Source organism: Oryctolagus cuniculus, chromosome 2, assembly GCF_964237555.1.
Source record: "Oryctolagus cuniculus chromosome 2, mOryCun1.1, whole genome shotgun sequence".
Classification (NCBI taxonomy): Eukaryota; Metazoa; Chordata; class Mammalia; order Lagomorpha; family Leporidae; genus Oryctolagus; species Oryctolagus cuniculus.
In genome coordinates, this window is record NC_091433.1 from 51,182,789 (window position 1) to 51,209,435 (window position 26,647).

General features: G+C 40.6%; 1 protein-coding gene across 4 annotated transcripts in view; it reads left to right on the top strand.

The window, feature by feature from the left end:
* PALLD (palladin, cytoskeletal associated protein) overlaps window positions 1-26,647 on the top strand; it is a 455,211-nt gene that overhangs the window by 80,121 nt on the left and 348,443 nt on the right. Inside the window, exon 1 of one of the 4 annotated variants that reach the window (XM_070068274.1) lies at window positions 935-1,070. The exons of the other annotated variants lie outside the window; for them this stretch is intronic. Within the exon in view, the coding sequence (XP_069924375.1) occupies window positions 1,051-1,070 (20 nt within the window). The 5' untranslated portion in view covers window positions 935-1,050. Of the gene's footprint in view, window positions 1-934; window positions 1,071-26,647 lie in introns of those variants that run through there. 4 annotated transcript variants of the gene reach the window in all.

Sequence of the window (26,647 nt, forward strand, 5' to 3'; positions counted from 1 at the left end):
AAAAAAAAAAAAACAAAACAAAAACACCAAAACAAACAAACCAAAAAAAAAAAAAAAACCAACTCCCCTTCTCTTTCTGTAACTGCCTTTCAGAGAATAAATTTTTAAAATAGTAATATGTATATACATACGCGTATCTACATGTAAATGGAAATATGGGGGAGGTGAGTTAGTCTATATTTCCAGTCATAGTGTCCTTTTAAAGAAAGCATCTGCGGCTGGCACTGTGGTGTACGGGGGTAAAGCCACTGCCTGCAATGCTAATATCCCATATATGTACCAGTTCGAGTCCTGGCTCCTCCATTTCTGATCCAGCTCCCTGCTAAAGCACCTGGGAAAGTGGCTGAAGATGGCCCAAATTCTTGGGCCTCTGCACCCGCATGGGAGACCTGGATGAAGCTCCTGGCTCCTGGCTTTGGCCTGACCCAGCCCTGACTGTTGTGGCCATTTGGAAGTGAACCAGCAAACAGAAGATCCCTCTCTCCCTCCGTACCTCTGTCTTTTAAATAAATTAGCTAATACATTTAAAAAAAAAAAAAATGTAAAGGTGATTTTCTTACATGTGTGTTCCTGAAGAGGGGACATCTAATTTAAAAAAAAACACGGTAGTGATCAGCTCTTGGTTTACTTTCTGCAACAGCTGTGAAAATTCAGAGCGTGGCAGAGAAATGTAGCAGTTCTACAGTTTGTCCTCAAAGAAGACGTCTCTGTACCTACCTTAATGGAATCTTATCAGCAAGCCCATTCACGTGAACAATAGCCGCTCTTATCTGCAAAGGCCAGGTTCAGGCTTATTAGTGAAGTGAGTTGGCAGCTGCTCCTCTCTGCATAGCAACTGGGCAAATATTGTTGCAGGCCAGTGAGTGGCCAGTGAGCACCACGCCCGCCTGCCCGCCCGCCCGTGCTGTCGAATCTTCTCAATACAAGTAGTGTCAGCGTGAACAACCTCTTTCCCTCTGGCTCCTCTTCATTCACAGTGCATCTGTAGCATTTCAAGAGTGTGATCTCATCTACAGACTGTAAATACTGGGGGACTTTTATGAAGGGAAAATGCTTCCAGAACAACTTAGGTAGGCCCTTTCATTGTATACTTGCGCTGTTTGAAAAGTATTGTGATCTCAGTGTATTTGTTCTGGGTATTGCTAAATGTTAGTGTGTATATCCGTCATAACAGTGATGTTAACTACTCTGCAAAGGTCGAGCAGAGTTAAAATCGGGCAGGATGCATGTGTTCCAATCACTTAATGAACGGATGAGGACCCTTGTTGGGAAAATGGTGGCGCGAGCTCGGGACCCGGTAGTGTGGCACGTGGAGAATCACACTCAGAGCCGGCCCTCACGGGGCGTAGCTGGAGCGTGGTAGACACTGACCACAGCCTTCATGAACTCTTCTGCTGCCTAGATTCTTCTCTTACAGAGGAGAAAAATTGATGACATTGTCACGTGAGGGTAACGGCGGAGAAGAGCTGTTGAGAACACAGTCAGGGGCCAGAGGGCCTGCAACTGCAGAGGAGCCGCCTCGGGAGCCAGATGCTCAGAGTGCAAGGCCGACCCCGCTTCCTGTGTCTTCCCTCCGCCTTGTGCTCTTTGCCTCGTTTTATGAGGCTGGCAAGTGTGGAAGCCTCGGAGTCTCCTGTAAATGTTTATTGTTACAGTTCAACAGGGAGCTGGGGCTTCAAATGACCTCCTCTGCATGCAATAACCTTGGTTATTTACCGACTGCAAAGCAAACAACTTGCCTTAATGGCAAAGGTTTTAATGCAGTGTATTGCGAAGTTTACTAATAGAAAATCTTTCCATGATTTTCTCTGTATTCAACAGATAGGTTTTATTTCAAATCAAATTGGCACTGCCTTTGTTAATGTGGAGATGGTCAGGATTTTTTTTTTAGCCCAGAGAAAATTCCCCACAAATGCAAACTCATTCTGGCCACCTAAGAATTTTGTCATAGAAGCAGCATGCTTGCTTTCCCCTGTGGGTTTTAAAACTTGGCCACAGGGTATTTTTAAGTTGGCAGCGTAATACCTTTTAGACAGGACTTTAGGATTCTGCTTAATTGAGTGCAGAAGGTTAACAAAAGTGCTAATGTTCCTTAAAAACAAAAAGCAAAAATGCTCTGTAGACCTAAAGCTAATGCTAAATGTTTGATTAAATTGCCAATTGCATTTTTTCCGTGTTTATCTTCTGAGATAGGAATAAAATTAAAGTGTGTTGCCATAGCAACCTCTGTAACATTTTATGAGACAAAAGATCCTTTTTTTCCACACAAAGATCCAAGCCAGAAGCATTATCCATTAAGGAAAGCAAATAAGGCTAGAGGGACATATTTTTTACAGTCATATTATGGAAATACTACAGCTCCAGCGGCCTGAGGTCAGATCGTGAAACACAGCTGCTTGCATTCATTTCTGTCCTGGATTGACACGCCCGCTGAAGTCCTGACTACTGGGCAGTGCTTACCACCAACATACCTCACATTGGGAAACTTTTCTCCCATCCGTGTTTCTTCTTGAATCGCATTCTAGGGATGACAAAGCAGTGCATGTAAAGTATGCCTGTGAAGCATGTGTGTAGGCTGTTTTATGATCTTGATTTTTATTCTCTAGAGCTTATTTCTTTGGCTCTCTTTTTTTGACAATAATGGCAGAGTTGTCATCTGAAGAAAGAAACACAGTGAGTTTAAAACCTTTGGGGCCATGAACTTACTTTGCACTTTTCCGGACCACTCCGCCTTCCTTACCATTCATTTGTATTTCTCCATCCTCCCTGTTATTACTATTGCTACCTCTTTTCCTTTTGGTTCATTTATTTCACATCACATGCACTAAATGCTTAAGCAGTTGATTTGCCTGTTTATTCGATGTACAATTCTGTGAACTCTAAGTATGAGATTCTAGCTGGATCTGTTTTATAACTGAGAACTCATTCTCTCCCTGACCTTAAGCACAATCTGCAAATTATCATTCAGATTTATCCACTTCGATGGTTGGCTCACTGCTATAAACATTGGGCTGATATTTACATAACTATCCTCCATTCAATTAGTAACTTTTAGGTATCTCTAAAAAAGCTATGTGTACAAAAATCTAATGACAATCTCTGAACTCATTGAAATTCTAATTGACTCCCAAAGTGTAACTTTCTTTTCACGGATCCAGAATTTTTAGTTCATTTTTTTCTCCTGATTATCTGCTGGCAGTTTTCTGCATTCTTTAGGAGACTGATTATATAGGGCAGAATGCAATTTTTTAGAAAGAAAATAGAAAAGATTTATTTATTTATTTGAAAGGTGGAGTGACAGAGACAGAGAGAGACATCTTCCATTTGCTGGTTCACTCCCCAAATGGCTGCAACAACAGTGGCCCGGCCAGTTTATGATGCAGAGCCAGGAACCCCATCTGGGTCTCCCACATTCAAGTACTTGAACCATCAGCTCTTGTTCCCCAGGCGCATCAGCAGGGAGCTAGAATGAAAGTGGAGTAACAGGGACTCAACCAGCACTCTGATGTGAGATGCAGATGTCCCAAGTGGCAGTTGCAATCCACTGTACCACAACATCAGCCTCTGCGAGACTCTTGGAGCAGATTTCATGCCACACACAATGCCAACCATCAACAATTGCTAGTTGAGTATATTGCTTAAAATTTCTTCAGCAGGTTTTAAACCTGGAGAGAAACTAATGCTTTGATACATTCTATATCCATTGGAGAATATTCCAAAAGTACTGAGTTACAGTACCTTAGCTTAAAAGAAATATCAGTGCCAGCCTAAGTAAACACTCAAGAAATATTAGTGAGGGAAAGAAGAGTAAGGGAATGAATAAGTGATTGAATATTCAATCTGCCTCAAAAAACCTCCCCTACAGCACACCCATGTTCAGGAGTATATGCCCAATAGTCAAAATGTGGAAGCAAGCCAAGGATCTGTGAACAGATGAAGGGGTAAACCAAATGTAGTATATTGTTACAATGGAAAATATTCAGCCATAAAATAGACAGGAGGCCTGGTGTTGTGGTACAGTGGGTTAAGCTACCACTTAACAATGTCAGCCTCCCATATGGGCACCAGTTCAAGTCGCAGCAGCTCCATTTCCAATCCAGCTCCCTGCTGATGTGCCTGATAAAGCAGCAGAAGATGATCCAGGTGCTTGGGGCCCTGCTACCCACGTGGAAGATTTGAATGGAGTCTCCTGGCTTCAGCCTGGCCCAGCCCTGGCCATTGTAGCCATTTGGAGAGTGAATCAACAGATGCAAGATCTCTCTCTCTGTCATTCCCTCTCTCTGCAATTCTGCCTTTTAAATAAATAAATATTTTTTTAAAAAGAAGACATTATGACACAGGTTATAACTTGGATGACTTTGAGGATATTATGCTACATAAAATGAGAAAGCCATAAAAGGACAAATACTGTATGACCCCACTTCCATGAGGTACCTAGAGTGGTGAATTCATAGAGACAGAAAGTAGAGTGGCTGTGGTCTGGACTGAGCTGTTAATGACAGATAACTAATTCCAGAACTTCAGATTGGGAAAGTGAAGGAAGTCTAGAGATGGTTGGTGGGGACAGTGGAAAAACAACATGAATGTGCTAACCACCACCATATGAGGGAGTCTTTAAAAAAGTTCTTGGGAAATGCTCATTATATTTTATTTTATTTTTCCCACCAATTTTTCAGAGGATCACAATACACTTAAATATAGTTAAAATGGTCAATTTTATGTTGTACATATTTACCATAATTACAAAATCTATCTAAAAGAATATTTCATTAAGTAAAGGAAGAACAAATTGTGCATCAGTATGGTTAACTCAAGGAATAGTCTGGCGCTGAAGTCATAGAAGTTTCTTCAAGAACTGAAGCAATAGAAGCTTAAAGTATGAAGAGAAAGACCCTGCTCACTTAAAAGTGGTCTTCCCATCCTTTTACACAGCTCTCCACACAGTTGTGTGGACACAATTCTCTCAATTTGCCGATGAATTCTCCCAGTGCATTTGTCCCTTCCATCTGTTTGTCATCATCACCATTATAACCACAGTTTTTGGTATAATGGTTCAACACTTAGCATAATCCAGGTACTCCAATAATCCCATGAAGTGGATACATTTGCCAGATATGGGATGGTTGATTAATGAGGAAAACTAGCATATGAACTGCATCTTTTCTCCTTGTGTGCTTCGTATAGTGTTCAGAATAGCTTTTTTTTGGTTTTAAGATTTTAATTACTTGATATGCAGAGTGACAGAGAGAGAGAGAAAGAGAGGGCTTCCATCCATTGGTTCACTCCCCAAATGGCCACAGTAGCCAGGGCTGGTCTGGGCCAAAGCCTAGAAGTCCATCCAGGTCTCCCATGTGAGTGGCAGGAGTACTTAGGCCATCATCCACTGCTTTCCCAGGCACATTAGCAGGGAGCTGGATTGGAAGAAGAGTAGCCGGGACTCAAATTGGTGATCCAATATGGGCCCGCTATGCCACAACACAGAACCCCAGGATGGCTTTTTTAAAATGTGAATCTGATGATGACATTAGCCTACTTGTATCTCTCCAAAGGCTTCTAATTTAATTTAGAACAAGATCCGCTCTCCCAGTACACTGACTTTGCTCTCTGCAGCCCCCATTTCTTAAGATTTCTAAGCACAGGAAAACTTAAGACCTGTGCATTTCCGGTTACTCCTGCTTGGAGTATTTTTTCCCCTGAGTTCTCTTCTGATGTTCAGAAGTCTCAGCTCCAAAGTCAAAATCTCAGTAAGTCCTGCTCTGAACACTCAACCTGAAGATCCCTCTTCCACCCCATTTCTTTCCATCCTATTGCTTTGCTTCATTAATTGTACAGCCTTTATCACTATCTGCAATTTTTTAACTTATTTGTCTATTTATTTGTTGACTGTCTCCTGTCATAGATCTTCAGCTCCTTTATAACTAGGAGTTTGTAGTTCCCAAAGCTATACCCTCAGTGACTAAAATAACACATAACATATAATATGGATGTATCAATTAATAGATGGATGGATGGAAGGTAGGATGGATGTTGAGTGGATGGATGGATGGCTAAGAAGATTGACGGTAATGTAATTAAGTATAACCCAAACACCCTTTGGGCCTTTGTTGATGAGAAGAAGGACAATAAATCTGCAACTACAGTTCATAGAGATGAGTGCTATGATTAAAACGTGCAGAGAGTTTCAAGACAACATGGGAAGTTGAGAAAGAACCACCTCAAGCTGGGAAGGTTAGAGAGGGCTCCTTAGAGAAAATCATGCTTATAGGAGGCTCTCTTTTCTAAGATCTGCTCATTTTGCAGTGAGAAATCATAAATGTACCCTTCCTAAATTGTATGAAAGCAGCATAGATAGCATTATTGGTGTAGTGACCTGAGACCATGTTTAAGTGCTCAAGACTATGGACATTGTGATCTCTTATTCTCGTCTATGGAATACCATCTTTTATGTTTGGATCTTCTACTTAAAGGAAAAACAATTTCTGGGAAGTACTCTTTGTTTCTTTATGGTTTATCTCTGTGCCAGGATGGCTGCATTTTTGGATGATCTGTGCCACATCTTGCTTTCATACTCTTATTGATATTGTCATGGTGCTTAATTAAGCATAATGCTGGCATAAACAATAGAACCATGGAATGCTGGAGATAATAAAAAGGGCATGTTGAGAAACATCAGACATTTGCTGCATTGTTTAAAGCATGATTTATATAAAACCTGCTAAAGTCAGAGATTTTTTTAAAATTGTTTTGAATCACCTAAGTCCCTTCTTGCTTCTAGTGATACAATGGATCAATAGCTAGCTATAAAAATTGTGTTTTATAAGACACTTAAATGGATACATTTCTATGTTTGTAACTGTTCAACCTCTTGCTTAAAATGTTCCAGTGGCTACTTATGGGTCTTTCTCATTATTCTCACCTTTTTCAAATCCATATTCAAACTGCTATTAGGCCAGGGGTTGTAAGAACTGATCATTCCAGACATATATAATACACGGTGTCATAATATGGCAAAATTATCTTCTGATTATGCCTGTTTGCCTAATGGGCTGTATGCTCCTTGGGAGAAAGCACTATCTTTTTTTTAAGATTATTTATTTAATTATTTGACAGGTAAAGTTACAGACAGTGAGAGGGAGAGACAGAGAGAAAGGTCTTCCTTCCGTTGGTTCACCCCCTCAAATGGCTGCTACGGCCGGAGCTACACCAACCCGAAGCCAGGAGCCAGGTGCTTCTTCCTGGTCTCCCATGCGGGTGCAGGGGCCCAAGCACTTGGGTCATCCTCCACTGCCTTCCTGGGCCACACCAGAGAGCTAGACTGGAAGAGGAGCAACCAGGACTAGAACCCGGCGCCCATATGGGATTCCGGAGATGGAGGATTAGCCAAGTGAACCCTGGTGCTGGCCTGAAAGCACTATCTTTTAATCTTCAAATTCTTATTATCTAAAATTGTCTAATTTGTGACAGGTGCTCAACAGTTGAATGAATTATTCCTTAAAGTGTTCTTATCATTAACTCTCCCATTTATATAACTGGTGGAAAACCACCATTCTTTTGTCCTGAATTTGAGCTTCGGATTGACAACATTTCAAGGAACGCATCAGATACCACAGAGAGCTAATAACATGGTGGCCTTGTCACAGATGCACTGAAGAATCAGAAAGAAACTGCTAAAGTTCTAGAATGTACCCACCACTGACTCACTTTAAAAGGAGGAATCAACGGTCACCAGCATTTCCTTACCTGACTTGTCTTGACTGTTGTATATGCTATTATTTTAACATCTCGGATTAAAAGCTTACCTAGCTCTTGAGACACTAGTTAATGCCTCTTAATGACCGTGGCTGTGAAACAGGCTTCTGCCACCAGTGAATCTCCTTGCCTTGTGTCAACCTGATTAGTACTTGCCATCAGGTTTGTATAATTAAAATGTGGCCTTCAAGGTGGCTCCCTCACGTTAGCAAGCATCGGAATCACCTGTAAGGCTTGTTAAGCCATAGCTAACTTGGGCAACACCTCCCGTCATTGCATTTCTCACAATTCCTAGGAACAGCTGCTTGTGGTTCGGGAACCATGCTGTGAGACCTCCTAGCCTGCCCTGCTGCTCTAAATGTATCTCTTGTGGGCGTCTTGTTAAAAATGTAGATTTTGCTTAAATAGGCCTGGGATGAGGGTTTTTTTTTTAATTTAATTTATTTGATAGGCAGGGTTACAGAGAGAGGGGGAAATAGAGAGGGGGCATGGAGGGTTGGGGGAGAAAGCACTTCTATATGTGAGGTCACTCCCCAAATGGCCCACGATAGCGAGAGAGAGAGAGAGGGAGAGGGAGAGAGAGGGAGAGAGAGGGAGGGAGAGAGAGGGAGAGAGAGGAAGAGGGAGGGAGGGAGAGAAAGGGAGAGAGGGAGAGAGGGAGAGAGGGAGAGAGGGAGAGAGGGAGGGAGAGGGAGGGGGAGGGAGGGGGAGGGAGGGGGAGGGAGGGAGGGAGAGAAAGGGAGAGAGGGAGAGAAAGGGAGAGAGGGAGAGAGGGAGAAAGGGAGAGAGGGAGAGAGGGAGGGAGAGGGAGGGGGAGGGAGGGGGAGGGAGGGAGGGAGAGGGAGGGAGAGAGAAAAAAGGGAGATCTTCCATCCACTGGTTCACACCCAAAATGCCAGCAAGAGCCAGTGCTGGGCCAGGCAGGCCAGGCCGAAGTCGGGAGCTTGGAACTCAGTCCAAGACTCCTGTGTGAGTGACAGGCACCCAAGTGCTGGGGCCGTCACCTCCTACCTCCTATTGTGTGATAGCAGGAAGCCGGTTGGAAGCAGAGCAAGATTGAAACCCAGGGTCTCCGAATTGGAATGCAGGCATCTTAACCCCCACACCAAATGCCCACAACTTGAGAGTCTACATTTCTGAAAAGCTCTCAAGTCATGCATTGCTGTTGGCCTGGGTGCCACTGTGAAGAAGTTTTCTCCTCTGGCTGTGTATTAGGCTGACTTGAAAAGCTTTAAAAGTGTGATTGTCTAGATTCTCACAAGAGTCAGTGATCCTGCAGTGGGGCCCAGCGGTCTTTGTAATGAGCAGCCCCAGGTGATTCTATTACAAGTAATTCATGGCCCTTGTTGGGACGAAAACTGGCCTGGAAGGAATAAAATCATTTGTGCAACTTTCATATAAATACAACTGTCTGAAATAGGTAAACCACTTACAGAATACAGAAGGAAATGCTGTTGGTTTTCATTGCCTTGGAGATGCACTTTTTTGTTCATATTTTAGCAACTTTAATTGGAAGGCCCCTTAGAACCATTGGTGGTTAGAACTGGCAGCCTTTTTTCGCCTCTGTGGTACTCAAAATAATTGCTAGATAAAATAGGAGGGTTCTGACTGTCAATGAAATCCAATATATTAATTTTAAAAGATTTGAAGAAACACAAGCAGAGCTTAAAAATACAGAAACACTTTTTAGTATAGTTTAGTTCATATTTTTAATTCATATATTCTTTATGGGTAGGATTTAAGCTATATCAAAAGCATGTGAAATGTGATTCCTCTTTTGTGAGAAGAGGGTGTTTGCTGAGCTGGAGATAGAAGTAAAGAGAGGTGATTTGGAGAAAGAGGCTAAAATTGACCTTTATAAAACAGAAACTGTTCCCGGAACTCCTATACGACCCTTAGCCACAGAGAGGAGGAGAATATTGAAATACCCAGACCACTCTTCAGTGTTTTTTGAATCTAACATGTGCTTCCTTTGGATGCAGCACGTACTGAGATGAGGGGGCCTGCAATATTCACCAAAGAAGTGAATATAATTTGAAATATAATGCATATAACATTTGTTTGCTTTACAGTATTTAAAAGAGTCAGCAGTTTCCTTGGACAAATCCACCCCCATTAAATCAGGGCTGCAAAAAAATGTAGCATTGAAATCCAACAGACGTTTGAAAAATCTCTTTCAGAACTGGTGTTCTAAATGATGAAGAGTGTGGAAATTGTTTTTGGCTATGGAGGGAAAAGCAATCAGATGATAGGCAATCGACACACAGAGAGGATGGATTCCTAGTATTATAAACCCTGTGGTAACAAAAGTTGTTCATATTTCTAAGTCAAAGATCTCCCAAGCTCATTTAAGCAGAGAACACTGTTGAAGGGAAGCTGTTAATATGCAGTGATACTGTGTTACAGAAAATTCCAGGTGATGCCCTCCACATATCACAATTTCAACTTTTAACGGACTCTTAGCAGTTCTTCATTTTCAACTAGGGAAAGGGTTTTCACACGAAAATAAGAACATGTGGAAACGAAAGGAATGGCTCAAGGAGAAACTCTTACAAATTAGCTTCAGCTCTATACTTTTGCCTGGGCAACCCTACTTTCTAATCCCTGGGAAGTCCTGTCAAGGCTGCACTGCAGGAGTCAAGATACTTTAATAGTTTAATAGCACTGGCTTTGGTTACACCATGTGAAGTTCAGCAATTTGGGCATTACTTAATCTTCCTAAGCCCCAGTTTATTTTGGTGCAAAAACTTTTTAAAATCCATGCATAATTTTTTTCATAATATGCATGTGCCATAAACTTTTTGAAGACGCTCCTCATACATTATGGATATTAATATTGATAGTATCTGATGTATAGTTTACAAATATTTTCTCTCATTCTGTAGGGTTGCCTCTTTATTGTTTCCTTTGCTCTATAGCTTTTAATTTGACACAGTATCCCTTGTCCATTTTTTGTTTTCTTGCCTGTGCTTTGGGGTTCAAATCCAACAAAATCACTGCCTAATACCAAAATTCTCCCTATGTTTTCTTCTTGTAGTTTTAGAGTTTCAGGTCTTATATATAAGTCTTTGACCCATTTTGAGCTGATCTCTGTGTATGATGTGAGGGGTGGGTAGTAGGGATGCCCACATCAGAGTGCTTGGGTTCAAGTCCTGTATCTGCTCTCTATTCGTTTTCTTCTAATGCACACCCCTGGAGGCAAAATATGGTGTCTCAAGTACTTGGATTCCTGCCACCCAAGTGGGGGTACCTATAATGAATTCCCAGCTTCTGGCTTTGGCCTGGCCCCGTCCAGGCTGTTGTGAGTATTTAGGGAGGAAGCCAGCATGTGGAAGATCCCTGTCTCTGCCTTTCAAATAAATAAAAATAAATGAATTCAATATATACATATTTATAATGTAAATAAGGGCCCAGTGTCATTCTTTACCATATGGATGTGCAGTTTCCCTAGCAGCAGTTATTGAAGAGAATTTGCTTTCCCCATGCATAATCTTGTCAATGATGGATTGATGGTATACATGTGGGGTCACTTTGGGTCTCTTTCTTCCATTTCATTGGCCTGAGTGCCTCTTTTTTATGTCAGTGTTAAACTATTTTGAGTATTGTAATATTGTGAGATATATATATTTATATATTAGATTTTAAAGCAATTTATTTATTTGAAAGAGTGATGCACGTGCGTGTGCATCTTTCATCCACTGGTTCACTCCACAAAGGTAACAGCCAGGTGTGGGCCAGGCTAAAGCTAGGAGCACAGAACCCCATGCAGGCCTACCACATAGTGGCAGGAGCCCAAGTACCTGGGTCATCTTCTGCAGCCTCTCAGATGCATTAACAGGAAGCTGGAGTGGGAGTGGAGCAGCCAGGACTCAAACTGGCACTTGAGTATGGGATATTGATGGTTCAGATTGTGGCTTAACCCACTGTGCCACAATGCCAGCCCCTGTGATATATTTTTAAGTCAGGAGGTGTGATGCCTCCAGCATTATTGTTTTTGCTCAAGATTGCTTTATCTCTTCAGATAGTCTTTTGTGGTTCCGTATGAATTTTAGAGTAATTATTTCTATTTCTATGAGAAATACCATTGGAATTTTTATATTTATTGAATCTTTATATTGCTTTGAGTAATATGGATATTTAAATAATACTGATGCCTCTAATCCATTTATGTGTTCTTCAAAGACTTGGAGTTTTTAGTGTGCAAATATTTTACTCCCTATGTTAATTTATTCCTAAGTATTATCTTTGTTGCTATTATAAATGCGGTTGTTTTTTTATTTGCTTTTTGGATAGTTTAATGGGTAGAAATACAGCTGACTTTTATATGCTGACTTTATGTACTGCAACCTACCTGAATTTGTTAGTTCTAACAGTATTTAGGGTTATATGTACATCCAAGTATATATAATCATGACACCTGCACATGGAGACAGTTTTACTTCTTCCTCTCTGAACGACATGCCTTTGTTTTTTCTTCTTGCCTAATTGATCTGGCTATCACTTCCAGTACTATGTTAAATAGATGTGAGAGAGAACATGTGTTTTTATTGTTCATGATCTTAGAGGGAAAGCTTTCAGATCTTTACTGTTGTAAAGATGTTAGCTGTGGGTTTGTTATAAAAGGCCTTAATTATGTTAAAGTACATTCCTTATATACCTAGTTTATTGAGAGTTTTTATCATGAGAGGATGTTCAATTGTGTTAAAATCTCCTTACACATCTATTGAGGTGGATGTGATTTTGGCCTGTCTTTGCATGTGTTGAATCATTCTTGCATCTTAGGGATAAATCTAATTTGATTATAGTGTACGATGCTTTCAATGTGCTGTTGAATTAGTTTTGCTAGTATTTTCTTGAGGAACAATATACCTAAGCCAGTGTCTGGTTTATGGAAGACTTTCCACTCTTCAATGAACAAATTCACATGACTTGGTTCCAATAGTTTGCCATTCATTGAAGCCCTTGAAGGATTGGACAAACAGATGACTAGAGCTGTTGGTAAAAGTCAATGGCATGCTTAGGGTACGCTTCATCCTGTCTGCTTCTTGATAGGATCTTAACTCTCTTAGATATATTTCAAACCTAATGTGCATATCATGAAGTCTTCAGGAATAAAAGATCAAGTAAGATATGTGTAAGATTAAATATTTAGATGTATTTACTTACATTTTATTGGGAAAAGGCAGATGGATGAGAAGCAGTGAAATCTAAGATGTTATTAGGATAGTGTGCCAAGTGTGTACAGTCTGTGAGTAAAATGAAATTTCCTTTATAGTTACATAAAAAGGTGTGCAAGTGAGTAGCTGATGCTGCATCTAAGAAATTATCTTCCTGGTCAGCACTACTCAAACATGAATGCGCATCCAGATCACCTGAGGAGCTCTTCAAACGCAGATTCTGATTCAGTAGGTCTGGGCTGGGCACTGGGGTTCTGCATCTCTAAAGAGCACCAGGGGTCTAAGGAGATGCTTAAAGAGCAATCTAACGTTGCTGGTCTGCGAGCCACATTTTGAGTGGGAAGGTCCTAGGTTACACAGGCTGCCATCTTTTGTACACCAGATTCACTTCTTTGTCTGCATTCATCAGGAAAAGTTTACAATCCACCAATCAGTTTGAGTTGGGTACAGGAGAGTCATGATGGAATTTACTTAATGAAAATACTGATTTTTCCATTAAGACTAAAAGACTAATTGGACTAAATGTCACAAATCTCGGTTGTTGGAATATCTGTCACATTCTTTTCCTACCAGCCTGCCTTACTCCTGTGTGTCTGCTCAGTAGTCCCTGTGCCCTTCCCCACTGACCATGCCTATTTCTCATGTTACCCTACTTCAACATCTCTTCTCTGAAATCTTCCAAATACAAGCCGGGGTGGTGGGGTTCCCATCTGAACTCCACCAATCCTAGGAAGTCTATTTACATTTCCTAACGTCATATTTACCATCACTTTCGCTGGGTGGGGGATGAGGAAGGTATGCAGTTAAGGAGACAGCATATAAGTGCCTAGCGAAGCATTTGGCACAGAGTAGATACCACGTAAGGATCAGACTCTCTCCCTGTCTCACTTACCTGGTTCACGCCAATGTGGTTTTGCATAATCTGGATGTGCTACGTGTAGACATCATGGGAATCTAGCCCTAGCTTGTAAAGTACCCTAAGACCTTCCACTTTTTTCACCTCTTTTCTTGAAGTTTAATTTAAAGCAATTAAAATTAATGGCATCTCATTTCCACTCGTTGTAAGTATCTCTCTACTGAACCACTGTATTGTTGTAGTGTGGATTGATTTGGAATGCCAGCCAACATGAAACAGATGCCAAAGAGTGACGGTGATACCTCGCCCAGGTCTGCCATTAAACCAATACGATTTTAACAAAGTGTGGTTATGAATCATCTTTCTTGGATCATGACCAAAAATGACTTTTGCATTTTGTCATCTTTTCATTTAAATTTCAAGTTAATCCTTCGTTATAATGTGTTAACAGTCTTAATTTGTGAGGTTTTCTTAATGAAAAGTGGGATATAGAAAATAAATGTCACTTTTGAAACATCTGAAGAATTGTTTTCTATCTTAATCACCAACCATGTCAGAAACATTGTTTAAATGTCTGCTATTTCAATCTGTGGTTTGTTGCTGCCATCCAAAAATGAGCACACTTTAGTTTCACCCAGCTGTGTTTCTGAATGTGAACATTCAAATGTGGACCATGTGTGATGGAAAACCTCTGGTGGCTGAGAATATGGAGAGATTTGAAGGGAACTGTCTGACACAGAATTGTATCATGTATATTTTCATTCACTTAACAAATATTTATTCTGGGTCAGATTCTCTCTCAACCATGCACACGTACACATAAAGTGCACATTTATTTGGGATGTCTACTGGCTTTCCTCTCCCAGTTGCCTATTATACTAGAACCAATATAACTATATACTTTTATTTATGACAAATTCAAATTAGCTAATATGATAGAAATTATAATAAGGAGGTACACATGCTTGTTAGACAATACTTCTATTGGGTAATACATCCTCTGTATTGAAATGACCATCCGTGATGCATAATAAAAGCAATAATTTTGAGTTTACAGTACACTGCCATTTTCCAAGTAGTTCCATAACCATTCTCCTCAGTTTTTATAACTTCTCTGTGTGTGTGTATGTGTACATGCATGAAAATGTGTGTGTCAATGTAGGAGAGAAAAAAGGGGATGAAGACATTACCCGTCTCATAGATGAGGCCATTGGAGGTGTGACTAACAATATAACTGCATTTGCACTGTGGTTTGCTTTTGCCATTTAAAAAGGACAGCGGGGAGCAGTGGCTTCTACCATAGCAGAAAGGAAATTTGGAGCTGCCCTGTGCTTCTGTTCCCACTTCTTGCCACTAACCCGACACCTCTGATTCCTTATGTAGAAAAAAGCACCCCTACAGCTCACCTACGCAGTAACAACTACACATGAAAGTACTCTTGGATATAAAGGGAGAGGGATCAGGAATCCAGCCCCCAGTGCAAGCTCTGTGTGTGCCTCTGGCCTCTGCGTTTTAATTCTGTGAGCTCAGGGTCAAAGAAACAGGCTGTTGTTTTTTGAGACACCAGATGAGGGCGCCTGTGGACCCATGCCTGATAAAGCCCTCCAGCCAGGAGTAGAACCGTGTGGGGTTAAATTGGAGGATCTTTCTGGAGCTCTTAAGAAACCAGATCTATGGTTTTCACACAGTGACATAGCACTTGAAAATATTGAATCTAAGCTCCTTTACATGGCTAGAATGTCAGGGAAATAGCTAGATATTGGCTAGATAAGCTCCCTTTCCTGAAACCCAATATAGTAATACTGTTAACCATTATAGATGTCAGCATTAAAGCTGCTATTTAAATGTCACCAGTTGGCTTATATTCCAGTAATTTTACTCAAGATTGGAAAAAAGAGTCCTTGAAAAATTTGATTCAGCCGGGGTGTCTGAGTATTTTAAGGTAGTTACAGTATACTACATCACGTCTCCTGGTCCCCAGGACATCTGGAGGAAAATGGCTGAGGTCCTCTGCCCCTTGGTTCTAGTTTTTCCTAAACTCACTGTAAACCATTAGGGATTGGGAATGTCTCAAAGTGAGGTAGCAACACCCTTCTTGAGAACACAGAAAATTCTTTTACATGCCTCATTAACCTCACAACTGAGCCTCAGCTTGAGATTCCCTTACCCCACTCAGCCCCAAACTGACCATTGCCTGGATGCTGAGCCTAGTAAGTAACTGGCAATTTAGTTGATGCTGTAATTTAGAGATTGTGGGGAGGAAAGGGAAGAAGCAAGTCTTTATCTTTAGGATGAGTAAAACAAGACAGAGTTATATATTTGTGATGTTAAAATGTTGAGTTGAATAGATTTTGAATTATGGATTAGAAGCCCTGCTACGATTTGGATGTCATTTGTTTCCCAAGGATCTGTGTATTGGAAGTGTGGTCCTTAGTGTGACAGTGTTGAGACCATAAACCTTTAAGAGGAGGGTCCTAGTGGTAAAGTTTTAGATCACTTGGGTGTGGCCTTGGAAGAGATTAAGGTAGTTCTCCTGCGACTTCTTAGTTCTCACAAGAGGGTTTTGTAAAAGAACACACCTGGCCACCCCCAGTCTCCTTGGCTTTATGTCCAGTGATGTGATCTCTCCCTCTCGTACATGCTTCCACCACTGTGATGCTATCTGCCTTAAGGCTTTCACCAGAGCTAAGCTGGTGCTGGTGGCATACCCTTGAACCTCCAAAACTGTGAACCAAATAGACCTGCTTTCCTTACAAAGTAGGCTTCCTTGAGTATTTTGTTATAGAAACAGGAAAACAAAATAATATAAATTATAGACCCAATTTAATATAAATTATAGACTGTCAGCCAGCTCATTGACCCTCACAGCAGTTTGCTGCTTTCCAGGTTCAGGGGGGTCTGTGTTTCCAGAGCAGTTGGAAAATTGTGAAATAAGTTTAATTTAATTGGGATCTTTATAATCCTTCACCTACTAAATCATCAGTCTCTCAATTATTAATTCTTTTGTGGAATTTAAAAACATTTTCTCCTGAATTTGCTTCAGAAAAACCAAGTGTTGCCTTGGCAAGGAGATACGGCCAAGAACACCTTAAGATGAAAAGAGCAAGTGGAAAGAAATGTCCAGTATCTGTATAGAGCAGTGCTGCTCAGTGAGCTGGATTTTGATATCCAGAGAACATCTTTGAATGTATGGAGACATTTTTGTGGTCACAACTGGGAGGGGCGATTGGCAACTAGTAAGTAGAGACTCTAGCTGTTACTAAACACGCCACAGTGTACTGCACAGCATTGCCCAACACTGAACCCCTCAACCAGAGCAGTCGCTCATGCTGGGGATGAGGGGCCCTGGCATCTGATAATGAACAGCACTCTGCTAGGCTGTCCAACAATGACAACTGTGGTGGTCTCCTAGAGTCTGGGGATTCTGGAAAAGTCTGGGGTCATCAGAGTGTCTCTCCAAGGTCCGCCTTCTTTCAAAGTCATATCAGTGGCATTTGATCAAATGATAGTATAAAAACTGGAATCTCTTCTGTCTGTTACTTGATTTGCTAGAACCAACGTACTTTTGCCCTTGAAGAAAGGGAACGGCTTACATCATTCAGTAGCAAGGCTGCTTGGCTAACATAGCAGGCAGCTCACCAGATTTCACTGGAAGAACTGCCCAGTGCAGGCTGTGCCAGACTCGAGGAGTACGGGGAGCCTTCAGTGCTAGGGAGAATGGACATATAGGCAGGTAGGAGGGTGACTTTGCCATCACCTTCCAACTTCTCCTTTTGTTCTCAGACTTCAGATTGCCTTGTGCCTGGTTAAGGTTAACCCTTGCCAGCTGCTTTCTTCCCTATTCTACCTCTTTCCTGGTATTACAGGTCTTTAACCAGCATTGCTGAGGCATGAGGAGCAAGAGTTTCACCACCACCTTCCATCTTCCACCACATAGAACTCTACTTGGTTAGAAGAACCCTTCCCTCATTCTATTAGTCGAAGAACAGAGTCACCAGTTGGTCTGATCATACTCAGTTGACTCATGAAAATAGAGTGGAGAGCAGAGAGAGAGGGTATATTAGAGGTGTTTCAAATATGTAGGTGGGACTGCCAGGGATAGACAGAAGTGCGCTAGAGATAAGACTTGGGGATTGTCCCAGGAAGTTAGTTTCCTGCTGCCTTTCTCCAGGCCCAAATCCATTTAGGCAGAAACTTGGTTGAGTCATGCTTGTGACAAATCTGGTGCTAATGAGCTTTGTCGGATTTGGGTCAGTCCTCACGTGGCCTGGAAATGTTTGTGTAGTATCCATTCCTATCGGTAGTCATCTCAGAATTTTGTGCAATTCTGAGAGTCACTGGTTTGCTTTGCTTCGCCAGAACCCATTCCAGGATTCCTCCCGGGATCCTTGGTAGCCCTAGGATATTTGGATTGGCGACAAATCTCTGGAGCCAAACTTGTTTAGCTATGAAACTGGCCCACTATGCCGAGAGTCTCCAAGTGATGATGAAAGATGGGGCAGGGGAAGACAGGACTCACAGCCCATTTATTTGCCTAGTCAGCTCCAGATTAGCTGTCTGCAGATTCTTCTGGAGAAAAGGGAATGGTTTTAGGTACTGTTGAAGCCGTCTCTGCTTAAAATTCTTCACAGGTTATTTCACAAAGTTCACATTTTTCAAATGCGTAAAGAACATTTTTAATGTAACCTTCTTCAACTCTATCATTTGCTTTTTCAAATAAAATTATTTTTCTTCAGCCCATTTCTTCTTGCAGGTATTCCCTTCTATGAGACCCTAGACTTGTAATCTGGTCGTTAGGTTGATCTTGATTAAATGAATTTTGCAATCTGTAGAGCTTTGATCTGTTCCTTGACAGTGAGCTTTCATGATTTAGTCCCAACTTAAACTTCAAGGTTTCTGCAAAACACTAGCTGACAAGACAACATTTCCAGGGTAAAGCAGGCTATTGTCAAACACAACCATGCTGGTTCTTCAGAGATGGAAAGGTATGTATTCCTTTTTAAATGGCTTAGTATGCTATGATTTGTCATTCATAATTGAAATGCATGGTAAATTATGCTTCTAGAAAAGCTGTCACTCTGATCCATGTCTGATCTAATGGGAACAGCTGCATCTCACTGCAGGCAGGGTTCTTGTCAGCCTCTTCCCTCAGGGCCAGGCAGGTGTGGCCTAAGCCCCAGTCGAGGTAGGAGACCTCTAGGGAAAGCCCAGGTGCTTTAGGAAGCTCCAGGATGAGATCATAAATTGGCCCAAATCCCTCTGAGTCAGAATTCTGAGTCATGTGTTTTAAAGTGATTTCTTATCCCTTTCCTTCTGTGGCTACCACTGCCCAGGCTTTGCATTCAAGGATTTTGGAGCTGTGAGTTCTTTCCTGGGATAACCCAGTCCGTTGTACCCACTCCTGCCAACTCCTCCCACTGAAAATATATGTTGTTGAGTGATCTCTCTGTATTTGAAAGCTCAAGAGGAAGGAGAATAAGTTCAAATTTCTGTTCAGAGCTGACACTGTACGAAAGATAGGGAAGAGAAATTTAGGGAGTCATTAGAGATGCAAGATGCCATTGGTGGAGCATATTGCAATCCCAGATAGTATCTGAGCCTCCTTTGCAGTGGAGAGAATCAAGTCTAATGGGCTCTTCTGCTCAGTGCTAAGACTGGGAAAAATTGAAACTCTTAAAGGTATCTGAGAATTCCCAACTGCTCTTTCTCTCATGATTGCCTTCGCTTCTCTTTTGCATACATGTGTGCTGCTTCTGTTTGGCCCCATGTAACCCTTCACCAGTCTTTGTGAGGAAATCCTTTTACACCCAATGTCATATGGTGGTAGAATTTGCTAAAGGCTCTAGGACTGGAACACTTAAATACCAGCTTCTTTGTTTAGGTTGACCAGAAGTTTAACTGCTCCATAAAAGTCGTAATAGCAGCTGATTCTCAGGGCATATCAAGATTTTTCTTCGCACAAAGAGCTCTCTTCCTCATAAAGTTCCTGAAACCAGTTAGTACAGCCCAATTGAAATATCATGAGAAATTCACAAGGACAGCACTGACTTGACATCTTAGTGGTACAATACTAAATCGTTTCTATTTATGTCATCTGTTTAACAACTATTCTCAGTATTGGGTAGGATGGCTCTGAATTTTGCTTTTGCAAGATGGGTAAGGATTGATCCCTGGTAACTACACAAGAGCACCATAGAGAAGAGATACAAATAATAGGCTGGGCATCTAGTAGATGCCTATGGTATACAGTAGGGTCTTGGTAATAAATGATCTACTTTCTAATGTAGCAACGGTATATTGTAGTGCAGCAAGACAGACCCCATGGAATCAGGAGCAGGATAAAACAGGCAATGAGAAACATTCTTCCTTTACTCAGAAGGGGACCTGGAAAGGCACACTTTCTATCATCTTATTGTCTAAGAGCCTCTCAGCTTCTTGATTTTCTCATTTTGTGTAAATTTTATCTGTTCATTGACAGTGAGTTTTCATGTTTGGGTCAAAACTTGAAGTTAAAAGCAAGGGTTTTAGTAAACCCTAGATAGCTAGCATTGTCTAGCTAACAGGAGTTAGAGGATGTTCTTCTTGCCAGGAGAGTTACTGCAATTGTCTCCTCTCACAAATGACATTAGAGAAATTGCAGTAAGAGTGTGAGCTGTGTAGAGGTACACAAGCAGAGCTTCCTGGTCAGGTGATGGATTCAAATCCCAGAGAACCAGATGTTTTCATTTAATTCTAAGTAGATCTTTAGCCTCTCTAAGCCTGGATTTCCCAGTTTATAAAAAAGAGATCTTACTAACTCCCTGTAAAATTCATGACAATTAGAGATGCAAATGTACAGAATAGCCTGATGTATATCAGAAATTCATCATAAGTTAGTCACAATTCTTACTATTAAAATTGTTTTTCATTACCCCACAATCAAATAGTCTTTTCATGGAAAATTTACCTCCAGTCCTGAGGTTAATTTGAAAAGTTCACTCAATAATACCAATTCAAGAATTGTATATTAATTCTATTTCTACATAATATTAGCATCTTTTTAAACTGTGCTTTGAGAAATTCTAAAATATGGTATGATTTTTGGTATAAAATTCTTGGCCTGAAATGTTCTTACATCATCTTAACTAAAATTTTAAATAAAATTTCTTCAGGTTAATAACTTAATACACCATTTTTTGTTTTCTTCCTTTGAAAGGTAGACAGGAGACAGACAGATCTCCCCATCTCCTGATTCAAAGCCAGGGGCTGGGAACTCAATCTGAGTCTCCCAAATGGGTGGCAGGGATCCAAGTAATTGATCCATAACCTGCTGCCTCCCACAATGTGCATTAGCAGAAGGCTAGATGGGAGCAGAGAAAGGGCTCTGACTCAGGCACGCAGATATGGGTGTGGGCATTCTACCCAGCGTCTTAACTGCTGGACCCAATGTCTGTCTCTGAGCACACAACTCTTAACTTAGCTCCTAGGAAATGGTAAATGTTTCCTTTGGAAAACATAAAGAAATAAGAGAAAATGCTTTAAAGTAATAAAAATATCACCCCAAGAAGTCACGTGTTTATTTAAGACATGATTTCCAGACTGTGGATGAAAGAAATAAGATCTGGAAATTCTACTTTGAGTACTGCATGGATTGTAATGGACTTGGAGAGGTTGTGAGGAGGAGTCCCAACAATCCCAGAGGAAATGTGTGTGAAAGAACCTAGTTTACAGGTTAGAAACAAAAATACATAAGATGCTGGAAACAAGAGAAACTTTGTTCAGAATCTAAGGTCTATGGAAGGGTTTTTAATTTGAGGTCTCAAAAATGGATTAAGTCATGCTAGGATGTGGAAACACAGAAAAGGAATACAAAATATAATCAGTGTGTTGCTCAAGTTCAAGAACTCCTCTGCATGGAGATCACCAAGATGCAGCAAAATGTCAAGTTAAAATTTCTTCTTTGATTTGACCATTTGACAGTAACTTTCTATTGTGACTAATTCCTTAGATGTCCTATCACTCTCACAGAGGTAGTAATTTGGAGTATTAAAAACAAAACAAAAGAAAAAGCTCATCTTAGCCTAATCTGTCTAGAAGCCAAGATATAAAGAATAGTGCTATTATCCTGTGTGGGACAAGCAGTCCTGCAGGACCAAACTTGAACAGGAATCTGGGTCATTGTCCTGACAGATCTGAGCTATAAAATTGTGGGGAAACCTGCATGTCTAGAACCATGTCAAACAGTCCCATGAATTAAGGCTTTGCTTTGGAGATTTACAGTTGAATCAAATTGGCCCTTTACTTGAAAAAATAGTCAACTATGCAAAAAATCACTACTGGAGACTTGATGAAGTATAGCACAGTGAAATTACTGGTTCCCAGACAATCTACTCTATAAATTTTATTTATAAGCTTTGTTGGATTTTTAAAAATCATAACACATTTTTAAATATTTATGGTTAATTTTATCCAATATTTTCCCAAGGCTTCCCTCCTCCACTTTTCTCAATTCTCATCGCTTTGACCTTTTTTTTTTTTTTTAAGTCACAGCACAGTTAAAAGTTCTTGTGTTCTTTTATCCAGAGGTGGCTGTCCACCCCAGCTTCTCTGTATTGGATCTGCTTTAATTTAAAGGAGTTAAGAGATACTGTGCACTTTACTCCTTCTATTCAATTTATGTCTCTTCAGCCAAAAAAAAAAAAAAAGATGAGAAGTCACCAAAGAGAATGGGAAGATGGTCCAGATAAAACCATTGATAATCAAAAGTTGATTTTTGAAACTAGAGCAAACACTCATGCCCTCTTGCATGAGCAACCTCAGCCTTTCCCAACCCTGTCTCCTGGCAACTTGACATCCAGCATGCAAACTGGAAGAGATAGACACCAGAAGGCAGAGGATCCCACAAGCAAATTGATCATCCACAGATAATCAAAAGAAAATATGCATCTCTGCCCAAAATAGAATACAAGGAGCTCTCAAGTTAAAACAATAGTGTCTTATAATTCACTTGTCAAGTGGTGGTTTGGAATCTCAGTAGTTTTCCTCTGAAATTGTGTTACAAAGCAGGCACACTGGGACCCATGCTATGGCATAGTAGGTTAAGCCTCCACCTGTGGTGCAAGCATCCTATACAGGTTCTAGTTTGAGTCCCAGCTGCTTCTCTGCCAATCCAGTTCCCTGCTGAAGGCCTGGAAATGCAGTGGGAGATGGACCAAGTTCTTGGACCCTTGCACCTGTATGGGAGACCCAGAAGAAGCTCCTGGCTTTGGATTGGCCCAGTTCCAGCTGTTGGAGCCATTTGGGGAGTGAACTAGAGGATGGAAGACCTCTGTGTTTCTCCTCTCTGTAACTCTGCCTCTCGAATAAATAAATCTTAAAAAAAAGCATACCAAAAATCCCCTTTTTAAAAATTTTATGTATTATTTCAACCAGAGTCATGAGGAGGGATTAGGGGAGGTAGAGAACATATTCCAGCCACTGGTTCACTCCCCCAGATGACCACAATGGCCGGGGTTGGGCCAGGACGAAGCCAGGAGCCAGGAACTCCATCCTGGTCTCTCACATGAGTTGCAGGGGCATAAACATTTGGACAATCTTCTGCTTTGCCAGAGGCATTACCAGGAAGCTGGATCAGAAAGGGAACAGCCAGACTTGAGTTTCAGGATCCAATGTTACAAATGACTGGTTAACCCACTATGCCACAATGCTAGTCCCTAAAAGTATCTTGTAAGTTGTTAATGTTGGATAATCTATGCGTATGAAAAATAGGGAAAAAGCCATTAGTTATAATCATTTAAAACTTTTAATCTTATTTTAATATAAAGAGAACAGATTTAATATAGTTCATAGATACAGTCCTAAGAATATGATACTTTCTTCCCTCTCCCTTCCTTGTTCCCTCCCTCGTACCCTTTTTCTTTTTTTATTTTACTTTTTGAGATAATGGTTTTTTTAAAAATTTAGATTTATTTATTTATTTGAAATACAGAGCTTTCAGGGAGACAGGGGGAGAGAAGGCGAGGGAGAGAGATGTATCTTCTATCTGCTGGTTCACTTCTCAAATGACTGCAATGGCCAGGGATGGGCCAGGCTGAAGCCAAGAACCTGGAACTTCTTCCACATCTCTCATGGGAGTGCAGGGACCCAAGGACTTGGGCTGTTGTCTGCTACTTTGCCAGGCACATTAGCAGGGAGCTGGATCTAATGCCAAGCAGCCAGCACTCCTATATGTGCCACTGGCCTTGCAGGCAGCAGCTTTACCTACTATGCCCAATACCAATCGCAAGATGACATATTTTTAATTGCCATTATAGTCAAAGGCTTAATACTTCACTAAGTGAAGTTCAACAAGTAAAAAGACCATGGTTCAGCAGGAACATAGGCAGGGGCTCTAAACAATAAACCAATGAAAAGTTGTCCATTTCATTCATAGACAGTGAATTTTAAAAACAACCACAGATCATTAAAACTACATTAGTATATCATTCTTATGTATTTGTTTGACAAAGATATAAAAGTTTAACCAACTATATTTATAGCAATACTCATACATAAAGGCATTTCTTTTTTGGTTTTGTGTTTTGATTTTTTTTTTAAATTTTTACTTCCCACGTATAAGAGAATATGTGGAATAATTAAAAATTTTAAGGCATAAGCAGTGACTTTTTGATTTTCCATAAATGCTGTGCAGGTAGAAAGATTTTTGTTTGATGAATTAATTGAAAGCTTCTTGGGAGGGGCCACTGGGGCAACTTCAGTGCCTTGGACATTAGTAGTCCCTTAGTTTTCAGTGTATCATTACTGATTGACATTTGTAGGTCACAATTAGGAAAACTAGAAATAGCAAATTAAGTTAGCAAGTAAGTAGTGGCTATAGAAAGAAGGGTAGTTTATTTTTTAAGAACTGCAAGCTTTGAAAAACGTAAGGAGATAGTTAAGGAAAATGAAGTAAGAATGAAAAGGACTTAATCTAAGGTACATTCTCTGTCACTGTGGAAAGGCCGAGTACAGGAATAAATGAGGGGACAGGCAAAGCATAGAAAAACTTAGGAAGCAAGGAGGCCAATTCTGCTTACTGGTTGCCAGGTGATAGCATTGCCCTTGACATTTGAGTTACCAGGCAGTGCACGCAGGGATGGTGTTTATGGAGTACAAGCAGAAATATATAAGGGGAGGCAGTGACCCAGAACACATTCAGAACTCAGGTGTTTGTAACACAGGAAATGAACATTTTATCACAAGGTTGTATGAAGCCTAATCAGGAAGTAGGAAGGGCATACATTTGCAGACAAAATTTGCATCTGAATTCTGGCTCTGTTACGTGATCTTGATCAATGATCTAACCCTTCTTCTCCTTAACTGGACTATCTTACGAATGATCATACAATGGATTGTTATAAAGATCTTACGTTTAATTTGAGGGGATGGGAGAGACAGAGTATGGGAGTGAGGACGTGATAGCATTCTTTCGTCCAGTGGTTCACTACTCTAGTGCCCACAATGGCCAGGACTTGCCCGGGCCAATGTCAGGAACCAGAAAAGCAGTCCAGATCTCCCACACAGGCTGTATTTGACTAATAACTGCTTCCTCCAAGGAACTGCATTAGCAGGAAGCTGGTGTCAAGAAATGGAGCTGGGTATCAAACTCGGGTACTCTGATGTGGGTTGTGGAAGTTTTAAAGATTATCTTAACCACTAGGCTAAACACCTCCTCCTGAAGATTTTACATGTAGCTGGTGTCTATTAGACATTCAATAATTATGTTACCAGGTATCCAAAATTGTCCGGTAGTGCATCACAGGTCAGGGATATCCCTGTGGTGTTTGAGCCTATACCACATTCAGTAGATAGTGGATCAAGATCAGTGTTAATGTAACTAACACTATGTGGAGTTGTCGGAGTCACTTTCGAAATTCTACTGGCCTTATTTTCAAAAGAGGAGCCCAACTGAAAAATCTTCTTTGAGAGTAATTTATTCCAACAAATTGATTATCTGTTTTACAGCTAAAGGTCAAATGTGTTGAATCATTATAAGATTTGTTTTCCTGAGTGACAAATGAGCAAAACACCGTGAATTAGATAATTGACTAGATGTCATCAAAGGTTCAAATCAGTTTATGTTTGTCCTTGACTTCCATGAGGATGAATTGTGGTGGAGTCCTAGGTTCTTTATCGAGACAATAATTGTTTCTGTAAGAGTATCTGTTAGTGTATAAGTCTAGAACTTATGAAATAACAGGCTTTTTGGTTTTCTCAGCCCTGCTATGTTTTGGAAAGGGTGGAAGAATAAATGGGACCTTGCAGGCATGATGATTGATTGAGATGTGTACCACATAATCAACAGATGGGTTGGCACCAGAGCATACGATAATGGTGGTTCCCCAGGGAGCTAACAGATCACATCATTTACTATGAATGTTTAAAGTCTTTGAAGCTTTTGTCTAAGATGCTGGTTGTATATAATTAGACTGATGAGTGTTAAAGTAAATGTAGTGTTGTGGTAGTGCCAACTGATGCCTGTATATAAGTGTTAAGTGTTTACTTAATGTGGAGTGTGGTTGTATGGACTGTTAATGTGCATATGGTGTGAAGCAAGATCATATATCCAGATCTCTGTGACAATGACCTTGACTCTTGAGTGTAATATGGACATGGACTCATTCATGAAGGTGCAGGATCTGAGAAACCTAAAAAATCTGTCCTGCTACTAAATTATTTTTGCTGCTCAACATAATACCTACTTTCATTTATCAACAGAACAACTTATACCATGCTTCCATTGTTATAAATGTACCTCTAACATGATTTTTTTTACTGGTTTGGGTATGTTATTTCATACTCCACTTATATCACTTTTTTTTTTTTGACAGGCAGAGTGGACAGTGAG